The sequence below is a fragment of the Struthio camelus genome, chromosome 28 (assembly GCF_040807025.1).
Source record: "Struthio camelus isolate bStrCam1 chromosome 28, bStrCam1.hap1, whole genome shotgun sequence".
Classification (NCBI taxonomy): Eukaryota; Metazoa; Chordata; class Aves; order Struthioniformes; family Struthionidae; genus Struthio; species Struthio camelus.
Window position 1 is genome coordinate 2151389 of NC_090969.1, and position 16632 is coordinate 2168020.

Here is a 16632-nt window from a genome sequence, read left to right on the forward strand (position 1 = left end):
GCCCGTCACGTGACGCGGGCTATATAAAGGGCGGCGCAGCGCCGGCTGCCCCATTGTTGTCGGTGAGCGGCGGCGGGGCGGGTCCGCGCGGCCGGAGCCCCGAGCGCGCCGAGCCCCCACCCCGCCCCCAGCCCCCCCCCGGGAGCCGCCCCCGCCCCGCCCCCTCCCGGCCCCCGCCCCCCTCCCTCCGGACCCCCCGCCGCCGCCGCCGCGGCCCGGCCCGGCCGCCGGCGCCTCGGAGCCGGTGAGTGACCGGGGTGGGGGCCCTTCCCGCCTCTGAGTTTGGGGGGGGAGGCGGCGGGGTGGGGCTGCCCCTCCCCCCGTCGCCTCACGGGGGTGGGGGGCCCCCTCCCCGGGCCCCCTCCCCCGGGGGGGTCTGTAGGGGACGTGGGGGGCCTTTATAGCCCTATAGGGTGGGGGGAGGCTGGGCTGAGGCTCTCTTCCCCCTCCCCTCCTTTGCATGGGGCCTATAGGGAGTGGGGGGGCACTTGTGGCTGGAGGGGGGGGGGCTGGGGCTCCCCCTCTGCTGTAGCTGAGGGGCCTATAGGGAGTTGGGGGGGCCCTTGGTGGGGGCCGAGGCGTCTTCCTCCTCCCCTAGCTGGGGGGGGGGGAAACATATGGGGGATGTGGGGGGCTGGGGCTGCCCCCCTGCTTGCTGCACCCAGGGGGTCTCTTACGGGGGAGAGTATATGGAGGATGCAGGATGCCTGGCAGCCGGGGGTCTACCCCTATAGCGGGGTGCCTACGGGGGACCCAGGTTGCCCCGCTCTAGGGGGGGGCCCACAGTGAGCGGGGCTGGGGGGCGCGGAGCGGGTCATGGCCGCTGCCCTCGCTGCAGCTGGGGAGGGGGCGTAGGATGGGGCGCGGGGTCGTCGCCGGCGGTGGCTGGGGTCGCCGAGGGGCTGGTTGTCTGCCGGCGGAGGTGGGCGCGGGGCGGGAGGGCTGGCCGCGGACCTCCTTGCGTTCGCGCCGGCTGTAGGTTCGGGACTGCCGTGCCTGGTGGGTACGAGGGTTCGGGGCGCGCGGGCCGCCCCGTAACTGCCCCGTTGCTCTGACCGAGGTGCGCGTGCGGCCGTGGTGCGGCTGGCTGCCCTTCTGCCGCAGGGGTAGTTAGGGGACAGATGTGGCTGCCCTTTCGCCCCAGGTAGGTACGGAGCTGCTGGTTTCCCTCTCGAAGAGGGAACAACCTCAGGGTCATCTTCTCCTGGGCCTCGGGGTAGGTACCGCTGTGGAGCGGGTGCTTCTAGGGGTGCCTTGTTTTTGGCGAGTCAGTGGGGGGATTGATGGTGCTGTCTTTTGCTTGCAGAGAAGATACAAGATGGACGGATGGTGCCGTCCATCCTGCGCAACTGCTCTTCTTGCGCCTTGCGGCTGCTCTTGGGGCACTTGTGGAGTCTTCCTTTTCTGGAAGTGGTGGGCAAACGTGACGGATGGGGTAGTCGCTGGTCTTTTTCCTTCTCCCTCAGTGTGGGAGGCAGCTATGGAGCTGTTCCTTCTAGGGTGGAGATGGTGTAAGGTTTGGGTTAAGGAGCGGTTACGTGGTGGAGGCCAACTAGCGTTGGATGGGGCTGTTAGGGAGTTCCTCATCCCCCTCCCTGGGAAGCCAGGTCATCACGGGACCTCGGGGTCTTGGGAGGCTGGTTGCAGGAAGGAGCACATGATGAAGAAGAAGTATATTAGTGAGGTTTTGGAGCAGATCTAGGGCGAAGGACCATCGTGGTGATTTTAAGCTGAAGGTATGTCCTGGAGAAGAGAAGGTCGGTGTTCTCACTGTTTTGGTCCCTAAATGCAAGAGGTGAGAGGGGAAGGGATTGCTGCGCAGAGAAAGCTGGAGCCGTGGACACGTCATAAGCGTTCAGAAGTAAGGTGAGGTTTAGGAAGATGGTTAGAGTTAAATCTCCTGCTGTTGGGGCTGAGGAATTCATTGCTGTTCCCAGTGACTTCCACTCTGTCCAGCTAGAAGCCCCCTTTCCCAAAGTGGGGAGAAAGAGTAGGAAGGGAGCTGTTTCCATTGGGAGGGAGGACGTTGAAGACTTTCTTGCTGTTGGTTAGGGACGGGAGCCCGTTCATCCGTTCTCCTTTAGCCGTCAGCGAAGCATGTCTCTTTCTGCCGATGCCCGGGAGTTATTGCGATACGGCCCTGCTCCTCCTCGCCCCAGGGTTACTTCGGTAGGAGCTGAGGTCTCTGAGCGGATGGAGCTGACCCAGCTTGGGCGGCTCCTTGTTCTCCTTGTCGCTGGCCAGGGCCTAGCTGCCTTCAGCCTTCCTTAGCTACGGCTACCGTCCAAAGGGAGCCGTGGTGTGTACGTCTGCCTGCGTGTGAAGTCTTCCCCTCGTAACCCAGGTGAGAAGAGCATCTAGACATTCGGGTTCCAGTTCAACAACCTCGCGCTCACCCCTGTGAGAAGCTGGACGAGCAAGATAACGTTCTCCCTGCCGCCATATCTTTGCCCTCATCTTCAGGGTCTTTGGAACAAGATAGTCCATCGAGCGGCTGTGCGAGACGTGGGGTAGATCCAGCCTTTATGGCTTCGTTCTGGTGACGCACTGATGAGCGAAGGGCCCGAGTGTTTCGTTAAGGCCAGAATTCCCCGTAGCCGCTGTCCTTAGGAAGTCTGGTCGTGATGTAGGAAGAGCTGGCCAGCTGCAGTAGACACCGAGATGTGATTTCAGGGGTGTTTGCGCTAGGGCAGCCTGGACCCATTGCTACTAATTTTGATGCTAGTTGCATAAGTGCAGGCTTCAGCACTGCTGGTGCTTCTGCTGTGGGAGCTGTAGCCTAGATTTATTTGTTAGCCGCATTCGCTCTCAGCAGCGTTGAACAGAAACTGAATCTTCCGTGGTTTGTCGTAAAACCCGAGGCCAGTGGCTCGCCCGAGTCCTGTTGGTTTAAGGAATGACACGGGCTGAACTCTGATCCCTGGCGTGTTGACCTGCGAGGCTTTATCGGAGCACGGCATCCTTTGAAACCGAGACAACTCGGAGCGTGAAAGATCCATAAATCTTTTGGCTGCAGAGGCCAATAACTGAATCCTTGGGGAAAGCCTCTGATGACTAATTTGTAAACAAGCTAAGCAGCAACTGCTGAACTCTTCACATTTGCAGAGCAGCTTCCCTTTCGCACTGTGCATCGGGGACCGTCCCACCGGAGCGGGAATTCGTTAATCTCTCTGCTGTGGCTCGTTCGTACGAGCTTCTGCTGTGACTGCCCTAGTTGCTGCCCTTGGATAGCTTTGGGATTTGACAACATCTTGGACAGGGAGCGGCGTGCGCCCGCTTCGGATGCGGAAGGGGTAGCTGTGCCCCCGGATCGGATTGGTGTTAACCTTTTTGCCAGCTCCCGGTTTAATTCTGCAGAGCTTCTCGAGCGCGAACGCTTTTCTCGCTTAATTTTTTGCAGCAGGGGAGGGATTACGTGCTCCGCTCTGGCCAGTCAAGCTCGGGCTCGAGAGCGCCGTGCCCCCGCGAAAGTACGAGCGAACCCCGTCTGCCGCCCCGGGGGACGTGCTCCACGGGCTCTGCGTTGCGCGGCGCGTCCTTGAAGAGGTGAGCCGCTATCGTTCGCTCTCTGGAGGAACCACCGGCCGAGGATCGCGGGTCACTGCTTGTTCTCCCTCGGCGACAAACGCGTTTCGCCGCCCTCGGTGGGTTCGGCGCTTTGCCTTAGCAGAGAGGCGCCAGCGCCTGCGTGCGTTTGGCGACGGTTGCAGAGCTGCTTTGCGCTTACCGGCCAAGAGCGTTTGCTCTGCCCGTTGGCGAGGGCGCGGGGTCCTGGGGTTGAGCTCCGGGTGTGCTGCCGGCTGGGCGCAACGCTGCTCCGAGCAGGCAGGGCGCTCTGCGGCTTTCCCGGCGTTTGGCGGGGAGCCCGCGGTGCGAAGCGAGAGGTGCTTGCGTCTTTTGGGGTTTTGTTTTTTTTTTTTTTCCCTCTTTCCCCCCCCCCTCCTCCTTCCACCGTCGCCTGTCTCCCCGCTGCCTCTGACATCGCGTTACATCAGCGGGCGTGTTGCTCTGCAGTGATGGTGCCGTGTCATCCCCGGGCGCCGTTATTCCTGCTGCAGAACCGGGAACGAGCGAGCTCACGGCTCGAGGTCGTCCGCGAGCCGAGCGGCTCAGACTTCCGGAGGGAAGCCCCCCCTTCCCCGTGGGTTTCAGCCTGGAGAAAAGCCGCCTCGTCCCCCACCCCGGGAGAAACGACGTCCCTTTGAAAGAGCTGCCGAGAGCCGTCCTCCTTAGCTCGAGCGAACGTGAAATTGCAGGCTGGCGCCTTTTACCTGCCAACCCTGCCTTGCGTTTTAACGTCGCCTTAACAGGAGAAGCCGAGTTTAGTGCTGCAATGGAATAAAACGGGCTCCTTTTGATTTTCTTTTATTTATTCCCCCCACCCCCCCGCTCTGGTTTTCTCCTGCGTATCATGATCCAGTCTGAAAGATGCCTGTTATTAACCAGAACAGGGTTATAACGCTGCTGCTTCCCCGGTGAGGGCTGAATTCCCCGGCTGGCTGGTCTCTAGGGAGGCTCTACGGTTAAGGCTACGCGCTGCCCTTGAATCGCTGCAGGGCTGCCACCGATGGCAACGCGTGTGCGAAGAGCAAGGGCAGCCCGTGGGCATCTCGCCATCGCCCGAGTTTAGCAGTGGTTTGTTTTTTTCCCATTTGCGTGTATAACGGGTGCCGGGTCGGGGAGGATGTTCTCCGTTAGGGTTCCCGCTGTTCGCCCTCTCCTGCTCCGTCGTCTTCTCCTTCCCTCTCTTCCTCCCACCCCCGGCGCAATGTACGTTTTCTTCCTGTTCGCGTTTCGATCCCACCCTCTTCTCTTCCATCTGCTAAAACAATCGGCCTTTACTGTTTCGCTGCCAGGCTTTAACGGCTGTCAGCGCTGGCCCGGGGAGCTCTGCCCCGGCTGAGGTTGATGGAGTCTTTGCGCTCCTCCGACCTGTTTTAGGCTTTTTGCACGCTCCGGTAGGCAATGCCCCATCCGCTCCGCTCTGATCGTGCTGAGGTGTGAGAGAGGGTTTATTCACACGTATATAGGTCAGAAACTGCCTTCTTATTTTAAAGCTGAAACGTCTGGTTGCTCCATGCAGCTCCATGCAGTCGCTGTCGACGCGGGAAGTGGATTGAGGGTTTGACCTCTCTGGGCGGCGGAGGCGACCCGGGCTTCCTCACGGGGCAGGATCAGCTTTCGCCTCTTGTTCTTCCTCAGCTTCGTTATTTAAACCGAACCCCCGAAACCCTAACGAAAGCTGTCGCACCCGCGGAGCGCTGACGGATTAGCCATGGGGTCGGCGCTCCCTCAAATGCAAAGTTCACAACGTCGGGCTGAGAGCTTTCTTCTAAAGGTGATGCGGCTTTTGGACCAAGCTTGCAAGGAGCTAGCCTGAAACCTGAGCCTCAGCTCCCCCAGCCCTATGGGCAAGGTAAATAATATTAAGCCTGTTTTAGATTATGGAAGCGTTGAGTCACCTCCGAGCTACCCGGTTGGGTGAGGTTTGGGAGCTTTTGGTCCCTATGAGATTCAGTGGGAAATCTAGATCTTGGCAAAGCCTGTCTCATCCAGAAAGGAGAGGGGTTCTTGGGGTTGTCTACGGAGGGAAAACCACCGGCGTGAATTAGTCGGAGAGCTGTTCCTGGGCTCCTCTCCGTAGGCATGCCCAGAGCACTTCCCCTTGGGAAGCAGGCTAATAATTCCCAATATCTGCAATAAAATCCCTCTTAATTCTGGGATTGCTATTTCGGTCGCTTTGGGTGGATAAGCTGGGGCTTAAACCAGAGTAACCAGCCTGGCAGTGGCATCCGACGTGGCTTAAGGGTCATCAGCCCAGCAGGCATCGTGCCGGGGGCGACGGTTCCCCGTGCGCACGAACGGCAGGAGGCGAAACGCGAGTTGCGGATGCAAAGGTATCAAGCGCTCGCACCGAGAAGTAACCTTGCCCCTCGCCTCTCCCTGGCCTCCCGGCCGAACCGGGGCTGGCACTCGGTGGCACCCGTTGGGCGCTCTGCCGTCGCCGCCGGGAAGCCCTCGCGAGCGAGCGGAGCGGATTTTGGCAGCCTTCCCCGGTGACGAGTTGACGTAGGGATCTCTTAATTGTGACTGATGGCCCGAGCCCGCTGGCGGGTGACGGGGGGGGACACCGCTCCCTGCTAAGTTTCAGCCGGGTTGCAAACCTGGGGCTCGGCTCTTCTGCTGCCTGACGGTGCTGTTGATGCCTCGTGGTAATCCGAGCTCGTTAATCAAGCCGGTACGCGAGCGTCGAACTGGGAGCTGGCAGGTTTCGCTGTGGGCTCGGCGCAAAGGTGCTGCCCCCGGAGGTTTCGGAGCATCCCAAGGGCGGCTGGACCTTCCCTCTCTAGAGCCAGCGCCTTGGGAGTCTCTCCGTGCATCCGCGGTCGTGCAAATCCCTTCTCCTTCCTTCCCGATGAGCCCCTCCCTGCTCCCACTCCCAAAGGCAATTCCAGCAACTGCTGACATGGAAAAATTAATATTTTTAGGTTAGCTCCTTTTCAGTGCGGTTTAATAGCGGAAAGAAGGGGAATTAGTGTCATGTGACGGTTTCCTGGGGAGCACGGTATGGAAACCTCTGCCTGGCATTTGAGTGAAGTTTTTTTTATTATTATTATTTTTTCTCTGTTCCAGTCGAAGTCCCTCCACGAGGCCTTATCTCCATTTAAAAGCGGAATGAATGAAAGCTGCGTGCCCTTTTTTCTACCCGCCCTCCCCTGCACCCTTTGACTCCTTGCCACCTTCAGTAACAGATGTTTTTTCTGGCTGTGTCTTAGGCTCAGGAGGCGAGGAGAGAGGCGGAAAGGCTTGCCCCGCACGAGTGCCTGGGTTCTTCTCCCCGCGTGAGCAGCGCTGTTGTAAGGACACCAGCTTTTCCCGTCGGAAAGCAGGTCCCATCCGGCGCGATGCCGGCAGCTCCCGTCCCCCGTGGCTGCCCCAGGGAGTATTTAACCTTCAGGAAGCCCTCGGCTGCGCCGGGACGCCGAGCCGCCTCCGCGGCTCCTGATCCCGCCGCGGAGCCGTAGCAAAACCCAGCGCGAGGCCGAGCGTCTGCCCCTTTTCCCGGCCGGGGAGAGGCCGCCTGCGCGCAGGGACCCTGCCGCCGGCTCTCCTGGCCTTTCGGCCAACGCTCCCGCGCCGAGCCCTGCTCCGTGCGCCGTCCCGGCGGCGCCCGCTGCTGCCTGCAAACCTGCTCCGCGGCTGCTGAGGTCCCCGGACCTTTGTGCAGCTCGCGTGCGTGCGCCGCGAATATTTTCACAAGTGCGTTTTCTACTTTTAAAAAAAAAGAGAGAAGGAGAGAGTAACTCGATCCAATGAATGAATGAAACTAGCCCTTGCCTTTACCCCGCATCCTGCTGTGGGCTTTGTGCAGGAGCAGCTGCTCTCTCTCTCCCGCTGAGAAAAGGAATCGAGCGGACGGAGAACAAGGATCTCCGTTCGGGGAACGCTCGGGCCGGGCTTTTCTAGCACGGAGGAATTAGCAGCAGGTCTCGTTCCTGCTGTCTCATCCTGTGTAGTGCCTCCCCCTTCCCCCCGGTTCCTCGCTGCTCCCTGGTACCTGCTCTCAGCCCCCGGCTTCCTGCTGCTTTCCTCTTCCTTCTGGGCTCGGGGCCCCGCGCATCCTGGCCGCATCCGTCGGTGCGTTGCTTCCAGGACCCCCGGCACTGCGGTGTTACTCGAAAAATATTTCTCATTCCTCCCCGTAATGAGAAGCAGGTACCCCCCCTTTTTTCCCCCCTCCCGCACTGAAACGCAGCATCGTTTTGGGACCCCCGGCTGCCCAGTGCCGCGGGGCTCGCTGCCGCGGCGGGGAGGAAGCTTTTGGCTCTTGTGCACCCGAGGTTTTGGCTCCTGCGCGCTCCTTACAGCGCGAACTCCTTTTTCTCTCTGTGCTGCGCAGCACCGGGCACCGAAACTTCCTTGCAGGACGCCGGACCTGGCGTTTCCGGGCTTCTCATAGGCGAACGGCCTTTTCTGGAGCGGCCGGACGTTAACGACAGGGGCAGAAAAACACCCGAAACGCTCGCCGCGCAATCCGATGGGGCTTCTCGCCCTTCCGCTCCGAGAGTCTGGCCGGAGGCGCCAGAGGCGCTCGGCTGCGGCGGTGCTGGGCAGCCCCCGGCTCGTTCGCGGAGCGTCTCGAGCGTCGCGGTTTTCCCTTAGCTGCAGCAGCGACCCTGGGGGGGGGCCGAGATTATTTTGCTGGCGAGCGGAGCTTGCTTAGCTTAAGCCACTTTCAGCACGTCGTTTAAAGTGATTTGTGAGTTTGCAACCGGTTTGACTTAAACGGGGGTTTTACGTATGAGGGTTCGCCCTCCTCTGCCTCGCTGCCGTCAGAGACCCGCGCTCGGCCGGCGGCGAAGCCTGCTTTGGGGTTAGGGACGCGCGCTCGTCTCGGGGGCCTCGTGCGGCGCCTGTGCTTTCCCCGCCGAAGCGGCAGACGCTGCGCAAAAAAGAAAAGAAACCGGGGAGAGACCGGTCTCTCCGGTCTGCTCGGCGCGCGTGCGACGCTTTCCGCCCCGAAGGACGGGAACCAACCTGCTACTTAAAGCGTAAATAACGTCAACTCCTCGCCAAGCTTCTGTCTTGAGGTTCTGCAAGAAAATCGTTTGCTCCTAACGGCGCTCAGGATACCTGTTGTAGCCCTCAGCCAGCGGTCCTGTGGGTCGCTTTCCTGGATCCTTTCCGGTTCTCTGCTGCCCCAAGGTTGCCTGGTTCGTTTGTAAACGTTGCTGCGACGTTCGGGCTTGCTGCTCTGTGGTCTGGCGCTCTTGAAAACGGTGTGTTATTTCTGGTGCCCCTGGCAGCTTCTCTTGAGGGTCTTCCTGGGTGAGGTTAGAAGTTGGTGCCCTTTCCAGGCTGGGTCCTCTTGGGCTGCGAATGCTCCGGAGACGGGAGTGGGCTGCACCAGAGCCTCCCCGTACGCTCGTGCTGGGATGAGAAGAGAAATCAAGCGTAGCGTTGGTCTTGGGGGGGGGGTCGCTGATTTTCCCTTTGTGCCCCCAGGTACCTGGAAAGCCCCACCAGGGCTGGCGCGGGAGACCTCGCGGCAAGCTGCTCTCCCCTTCCCGCCCTCCGGCTCTCCATGCGAGCCCCAGCCAAATGGATGCGGTTACGAGCGGCAGCCTCAAGAGGAAGTTCGAAGACGTGGACGTGGGCTCTCCCGTCTCCAACTCGGACGATGAGATCTCCAACAGCGACAGCGCGGACAGCTGCGACAGCGTCAACCCCCCCAGCTCCGCCGGCTTCATACGTGAGTGGCTGAGCAGGGGGCCGGGGGCCGGTTCCCTCGCCAATGCTGTGCAGACGGGTCGTGCCAGCCCTCGGGAAGGCAAAAAAGTTCAAATATTTGTCGTTTCGCTGTTGTCCGAGGTCCGTCCCGGTGCGGAGGGCAGCACTTGGTGCCAGTGTGCGCCCTCGCCTTTTCTGTCCTTCCCTCTGCGGTCTCCTGCTGAAATATCTTGGTGTCTGAGCGGGGTGACATTGGTGCTCTGTTGTAATAGCGTCTGAATTAATAGGATATGTCTAGACTGCATCAAAGGGGAGAGTCCAGCCCGTGCAGACGCCGCTAAGTCACCTCGAGCCGGCCCGGCCGCTGCTGGCACCGCAGCCAGGGCAGATCCTCAGCCACGTTCGATCCGCTGCTTGCGGTCTGCGCGTTCGGAGGGCTTGCGGAAAGGCCTGGAGCCGGGGAGGGAAGGTGAGAGTTTGGGATGGGACCTTCTGCTCTAATAGATCCTTCCCTCCCCTCAGCCACTTCCATCCTGAAGCGGCAGAAGCAGCTACGCCGGAAGAATGTGCGTTTCGACCAGGTGACCGTGTACTACTTCGCCCGGCGCCAGGGCTTCACCAGCGTGCCCAGCCAGGGCGGCAGCTCCCTGGGCATGGCCCAGCGCCACAACTCCGTCCGCAGGTACACGCTCTGCGAGTTCGCTCAGGAGCAGGAGGTGAATCACCGGGAAATCCTCCGGGAGCACCTCAAGGAAGAGAAGCTCCATGCCAAAAAGATGAAGGTACTGCTGAGGGAGCGCCGGCGGCCCCGGGCGCTCTCGGCCGCTTTGCGGGGCGGTGGTGACATGTGGCAGCCGGCAAATGCCCTCCCGAGCTTTGGCAGAGTTTAATCACGGGCCAAGCAGGAGGAGAGAGGTCTAGGCCTGGCCTTTTGGCACCGACTTGAGACAGCCTGATCTGGACTAGAGTCTGTTCCCCCTCCCTTCCCCCCCCCTCCTTCCCTTCCCATCCTCCATCTAAGCCTCTCCAGGCTCCTCGGTCGGGGCGGACTGAAATTCCGGTCTGGGAGGAAGCGGCGAGGGAAGATCTCGATCTCGGGTGGTTCTGCCTTTTTTCGGAGCGATCCCCGATTCCGGGCGCGCGGTCTGCGCCCTCGGGCGTTGCCTGGAGACTGGGCTTTGCTTAGCGCGGATGCGCTCGTCTGCAAAGCTAGCCTTTAATCAGGCTCCGGCTGTCATGGCAACCCGCTTGGCAAAGGGACGCAAATCCAGCCTGCTGCCTCGGTATTATTATTTTTTTAACGTAGGCCTTTACAGCAGCTCCTCGCGCTGCTGGCGATGGAGACGGGGGGGGGAGCCGAGGGGTGGGCTTCGCGGCTGAGTTTCGGGGAGGACGGCCGAGCCGGGAGAGAGGGCAGAAACGGCGGTCCGTGAAAGCGCTGCCGCCGTCACAAAGCCCCCGTGCTCATTACCGGGCGATTTGACCGGTTGTTTTTCTGAAGCGTTGGTTTTTTGGAGGTTTTTCTGTTTCCTTCCCCTGATGGAGAGCTCTTGGCAGCGCCCCGTAGGTCGCCGCTTTCCCGAAGCGCTCGCTTTTGGCAGTAGGGCCTCGGGTTCCTGTAAAGCGAAAGCGGAGGGCCCGGGGGGCACCGAGGGGAGGAAGGGACGGAGCAGGGAGGGGAAGGTGCGTTCCCGAACCCCGATACGTTTTCCGTGGGAGCTGGATCCAGACCCTCCGTCGCTTTTGCACCTCGTTTAGACGCGGTGGGGGGACGCGAGGCCGCTCTGTAGCTGCGCTGCCTCTGCTCCGCTCCTCTCCCAGGGCCCTGGTATTTTAAGAAGCAGTGACCTCCTTTTATCTTGCCGTTTGCAGGGTGCCGTAACGGAGGGAAGACGGCAGAGGGACTCTCTGCTCCAAGCTCTTTTTTTTTTTTTTCCCTCCTCCCCGAGCCTTTTCTCCTGTAAAGCGCTGCGAGCCCGAGTGACGTGTGGCTGGAGGGGACGGCGCGGTCCTTCCCGCTGGCCCTGCCAGCTGAGGGGCCTCGGCCGGCCTCGCGGCGCCGCTTGTTGAAGCGGGGTCTTCGCCGCTCGCTTTCGGGGACCGAGGAAGGCTCCGAGCTGGCCCGCGCGCAGGGCGGGTGGTTGGGGACGGTGTCGTTGCCCCGTAAGGGGACCAGGAGACAGACGGAGGGACGTTCTCCTCCACCGCATCCGAATCCTCCCTCTGGTGCCTCATCGCCGGGGTTGGGCGTCCCCCCGGCACAGCTGGGGCCCAGGCGGGCGCTAACTCTGCCCCACTGCCCCACAGCTCACCAAGAACGGCACCGTCGAGTCCGAGGAGGCAGACGGCCTCACGCTGGAGGACGTGTCGGACGATGACATTGACGTGGAGAACGTGGAAGTAGATGACTACTTCTTCCTGCAGCCGCTGCCCACCAAGCGGCGCCGGGCCCTGCTCCGAGCCTCCGGCGTCCACCGCATCGACGCCGAGGAGAAGCAGGAGCTGCGGGCCATCCGCCTGTCGCGGGAGGAGTGCGGCTGTGACTGTCGCCTGTACTGCGATCCGGAGGCCTGTGCCTGCAGCCAGGCGGGGATCAAATGCCAGGTGAGTTGGGACAGCGCCGGGGAGCGTCGAAGCTTGGCCTGGCGGCTGCCGAGCCCCATCGGGCCTCGTCCTCCCGGCTGGGCTGGTCGCGGCTTCGGTGCCGGCGTGCTCAGGTTCTCCTTGGGGTCCTCCTGGCGCCTGGCTTGCAGGAAGGGGTTGAGAAGGGATCATAGGAGACCTGCAGCTCTAGCCTTGTCCTGGGGGCCCCTCACAAGGAAAGTTTCCCCGCTCTCCAGTCCCTGTTCCCAAGGAGAGCTGCGACCAGCCCTGGGCACCCCGGTTGAGAAAACAGGGCAGGTGTCCCCCTCGCGCGTGTTCCTCCTGACGAAGGCGTGAGCGCGGGCCCTCGTGCCGCCGTCCCTCTGCTGCAACGTCTCCCGTCTCCCTCCCTGCCAGGTGGATCGCATGTCCTTCCCCTGCGGCTGCTCCAGGGACGGCTGCGGGAACATGGCTGGCCGGATCGAATTCAATCCCATCCGAGTGCGGACTCACTACCTCCACACCATCATGAAACTGGAGCTGGAGAACAAGCGCCAAGGCACGCGGCCCCAAGCCCCGGAAGAGGAGTCCGCTCACGGCTCCGGCAGCGACTGGCTGGGCACGCAGTCTTCGGAGACGCAGGACTTCCAGGAGTTCATGGCGGAGAACGAGACGGCCGTCATGCACCTGCAGACGGCGGAGGAGCTGGAGAGGCTCAAGGCTGAAGAAGACTCCAGCAACGGCTCCAGCGTGGAGAGCCTGGGCGTTTGCATCCTCGAGGAACCTCTGGCCGTGCCTGAGGGCTTGTGCCCGAGCCTCAGCGCTCCGATCCTCATCCAAGCCCAGCTCCCTCCGGGCTCGTCCGTCCTGTGCTTCGCGGACAGCTCGGAGCAGGCGACCTCGGCGGCGGGCGAGCAGCCCTACTTGAACAATGGACCCGTGGTCTACTACCAAGTGGAGCAGAGGTCCGTGCTGGCAGCCAAGGGAGAGAGCGGCGCGGCGGAGCTGGAGGCGCCCTCCTCGTACGCGAATGAGAAGGATCTGAGCGTCATCTCCGTCCCCGTGGCCTCGCTGGTGACTTGCGGCCGCGCCGCTGCCCCGAGCAAGGGCGAAGCCGCAAAAGTCGCTGCCTCGTCCTCGGAGGCTCCTGCGTCTCCCGAGAGCTGCCGAGCGGCGACCGCTCCTCCCTTCCGCACAAACTGTGCGCGCCCCGAGCCGGAGCCGGCCGCAGAGAGAGCGTGCGAGCCGCCCTCCGCGGAGGAGCGGGCTCTGGGGCCCGCCCTGGCCGTGTGAGCGGCCCGTGGGCCCGCCGCGCTCCTTCCTCCACTCTCTATTTATTGACGACGTTTTACGGAGCGGCGCTGGCCGCTCGAGGTTATTTAATTGCGGGGGGGTGGGAGGGGGGGGGACAGCAGGGCTGCTTTGTACAGACAATTTTAAATGAATCCAAGCGCTTGCGGCCGCCTCGCGAGGCTACGGGCGAAGGCGGCTCCTCGCGTTTAAGGCTGGAAGTACCGACGCGCGAACCGGCCGACCGAGCGTCCCTCCCCGCCGCCTGACTACGTCTCCTAGAAGCAATAGCGTGAAGCTGCCTGTTGTTCTCGTCCCTCCCGAGCTCCCCGCTTCCGGTGCCGGACTCGACGCCGAGGCGGCCGGGCTGCCCCTTCGGCGCTTCTCCACCGTCTTCGTGCGGCAGCGTCTCCGTCCCGCTTCTCAACCCCGGGCGAAACCGATGACGTCGCCGCGGCCTTTCGGCTCTCCTTCCCGCCGGGACCCGCCGCCTCTGCCTCGGCCCGAAGAGCCGGCTGCCTGCGGCTCGGCCGTCGCCTACCATCGCTCGGTCGCCGTCCGCGCGCCGCCGCCATCCAGAAACGCGCCTCTGACCCGGAGCCTCTCGCTTCTCCTGGTCGCTTCCCCGCCGGTGCGCCCTGCCGTCCCGAGCCGCGGTGCCGGCCCCGCTGCCCTGCCCGCTCGGCACCCCTCGCCTGCCCGCTCTTGGTTCCTTCGAACAAGAAGAGACTTTTATTTTGTTCTTCAACATGCTGAATGTTTACTGGGCCACGGCACAGAGCAGCGTCCGCGAGCGACGCCGCAGCCCCGTCGGCCGCCCGAGGCTCCCCCCCGACGCGCGGTAGCCGTCGCCCTTTAATCGCACGAGAAGCGTGAGAACGCGGCCCGCAAACTCTTCTGGAAAGCTTCTTCCTTTTCCCTTTTCTTTTTTAAACCCACCTACTTGCTTTCGATAACAACCCGTTCCCGGCTTGAGCCGCGCTAGAGAGCGGGAGCAGCCGACCTGCTGAAGCGCAGCGCCGGGTGCCCGCGCCAGGCCCGCCTCGAAGAGTTTGGCGCCCGCTCCTTGCCAAGACGGCGGCCGCGGCCCGGCTGGACAGGGGACCGAAGCAGCCCGCGGACGGGGCCCTCCGTCCCCGCGCGCGCCGCCGCCGCTCGAGGAAGGGTCGAGGCCGACTTCAGGCTGTTCCCGTCTCACCAGCTGCGTCGCTCCCCCGGCTCGGCCAGGCAGTAAAAGCACTTTGCGGCCTCCCCGGGCCGTTCCCGTTGCTTCCTCGGGAGCCGCTCCGCGGGCGAACCGCGTCGCCGCTTGCTGAAACCAGCTGCAGCCGGTTGAACTCCTCCGCGCCGCGTTTCGGAGCCGGGTTGGGGACAGGACCCAGGCTCGCGCTCGACTTGGGGAATCGGCTCTTGCTCCAGCCTTAACCGTTCGCCGCACGGCCCCCGAAGGGCAGCAGCCTCCCGCCGCAGTTACGTGTTCGGACCGGACCCCGGCTCCACAGCTTCCTCCAGCTGACGGCGCCGGGAGGCGCGACGGAGAGCCCGCGGGGCCTTCGGTGTGCGGAGCTGCTAGCGGGAGCCCCCTCCTCCGGAGGGGAGCTGCCCCATCCCGCCCTGCCCAGCCCTGGAGAGCAGGCAAAGAGAATTGGGGGGGGGGGAAAAACTGTTCTGAATAAGTGCTTTAATTGTTTTGGGTTGGTTGGGGGGTGGTTTTTTCGGTTTGGTTTGGTTTAAGGCTCTTTTCATGCTGCTGTTCGGCAGCCTCTCTCCGAGGTCCGGGGCCATCTGAGCCAGGTTACGCTTGCTGAGTTGAAAGGTGTTTTAAAGCCCGTTTGCTGCCCAAGCCCCTCGCTGCCCCGGCCAGCGGTTACAACTGAGCCTTACGTGCGGCAAAACCAGCTCTTCCCCTACCCTCCCCGTCCCGCCTTGCTGGGATGGAGCCCTGCGGGTGCCGTTTCCATCCCCAAGGGGTCGCGGCAGAGGCAAAAGCGCCCCTTTCCAAATTGCCCCGGGCAGGTTTGTCGCCGGGCTCAAGCCTGGAGCCGCCGCGCACCTTAACCGGCCGGCACCGAGCCCCTTTACAGCTCTCGCCCCTTGCAGGTTTCGTTCGCGAGCCGCTCGCTCTTTCCCCGGTTCCTTTCTTCCTGCCTTAACGACGCAGCCTCTTCCCTTCTCTGCAGCCCGGCGGCGGCCCCGGCTCGGCCAGGACACAAGGGCTTAAATTCACACTCGCCGTTCGGTAGGAACAAAGCCTTATCCGTTGGGCAGCGCGTGGCCGGGGTCCGGGAGGGGGGGTCCGACCGCGCCGCTGCCGGAGGAGGAGCGAGGGCTCCCCGCTCGCCTCCGGGGACGGCGCTGTGCCCTGTCCCGGCGGGAGAGCTGGGATTTGCCGTCTCGAAGGCCGGAGCTGCTGCGGCCGGCTGCCGAACCCGCTCGCTGGGGCCAGCAACGGTGCTGGGCACGTTGGGTTTTTATTTCTGCTGCTGCTGGTGGGGGGGAAAACGGAGCAGCTTTGCGCTGCAAAATAATGACAGAGCAAACGGTGACACTTGAATAGGTTTAAGTCTTTGGGGGGGGGGGGGGGTTGTTTGGTTTTAACGAACTCAGCGCTCCCGTCCCCGATTTGTGTCCCAGCCCTTGGACACTACAGACACAAACGAAGCCGGGTCAGGAGCCTCGCGCGAGGGAGGGGAGGCCGCGCTCCAGGAAAGCGAAGCGGCTCGGCTGCGCGCCGCGAAACGACAGAATGAATCCTAAGTTGCTGTTTAGGATGGGTGCTTTCACAATAAGCAAAGAACTAATAGGATTTATTCTATTTTTACAAAGATAACTATGCTGTTAATAGTGCAATGAAAGTGCATTTCTGCCTTTTTTTTGTTTGTTTGTTTGTTTTCACCGGACTCACTGACACTAACGCTGGTACCACACTGGCTCCTACTAAACAATTAGCTGTATGATAAACCGAACAGCCCATCTCCTCTCTGGTGCTACTGAGCTGTTGCAGGAGCGGTGTTGCCATCACACATCCGAAAGCCAGTCGTTACCTGCTAGTTTCCGAGTTGTAACGCTCCGGCGCTAGCCTGGCTCCTCTTCTCGTTTAAATAGTGACTGCTACTTCTGACTCTCCTTCATCTCTCTCTCACACACTGTATACAGGTGGCATTTTTTTTCCCCCCCAGTGTGAATCCAAAGCTTGTCAGGCCCCCTGCATTTTTTTTTGTTGGCCTTTTAAGTTCTTTTCATTGTGATAATGCTGTATTTAAAGAGAATATTTAAGTGTAAAAATAAAGAAATGCTCAAACTTGCACTGCGAGTCAACCTCATCTTAAAGGGGCATTAAAAGCCACATGGGCAAAATCCTCTCGCTGGGGCGAGGAGCTCAAATTCAAGAAAAATCAAGCAAAGGCAGGTGGAACTTCCAGCTGTTCAGCAGCACGAGAGCAGGCGCTGGGACTGCACCTCGGGGATTTGCTCTGGGTTACCAGAAGGGCCCTCTTCTCCAAGAGGCTAGGGAGGACTTTAAAGCTG

The 16632-nt window shown here is 61.9% G+C and overlaps 1 protein-coding gene across 4 annotated transcripts; it reads left to right on the top strand.

Annotated features, from left to right (window-relative positions):
- Window positions 1-179: 179 nt before the first annotated feature.
- On the top strand, window positions 180-16409 carry CSRNP2 (cysteine and serine rich nuclear protein 2). Of its 4 annotated transcripts, XM_068921381.1 has the most exons (6): window positions 3988-5416; window positions 6777-6857; window positions 9007-9253; window positions 9754-10013; window positions 11539-11835; window positions 12232-16409. In XM_068921381.1, exons 1-6 carry the CDS (start codon window positions 5408-5410, stop codon window positions 13105-13107), a joined length of 1770 nt encoding a protein of 589 aa, XP_068777482.1. In that variant the 5' UTR covers window positions 3988-5407; the 3' UTR covers window positions 13108-16409. The 4 variants fall into 4 exon arrangements, with proteins under 4 accessions (XP_068777484.1, XP_068777485.1, XP_068777482.1 ...); XM_068921383.1 differs by lacking the exons at window positions 3988-5416; window positions 6777-6857 and adding an exon at window positions 180-244; XM_068921384.1 differs by lacking the exons at window positions 3988-5416; window positions 6777-6857 and adding an exon at window positions 3406-3546.
- Window positions 16410-16632: the final 223 nt, after the last annotated feature.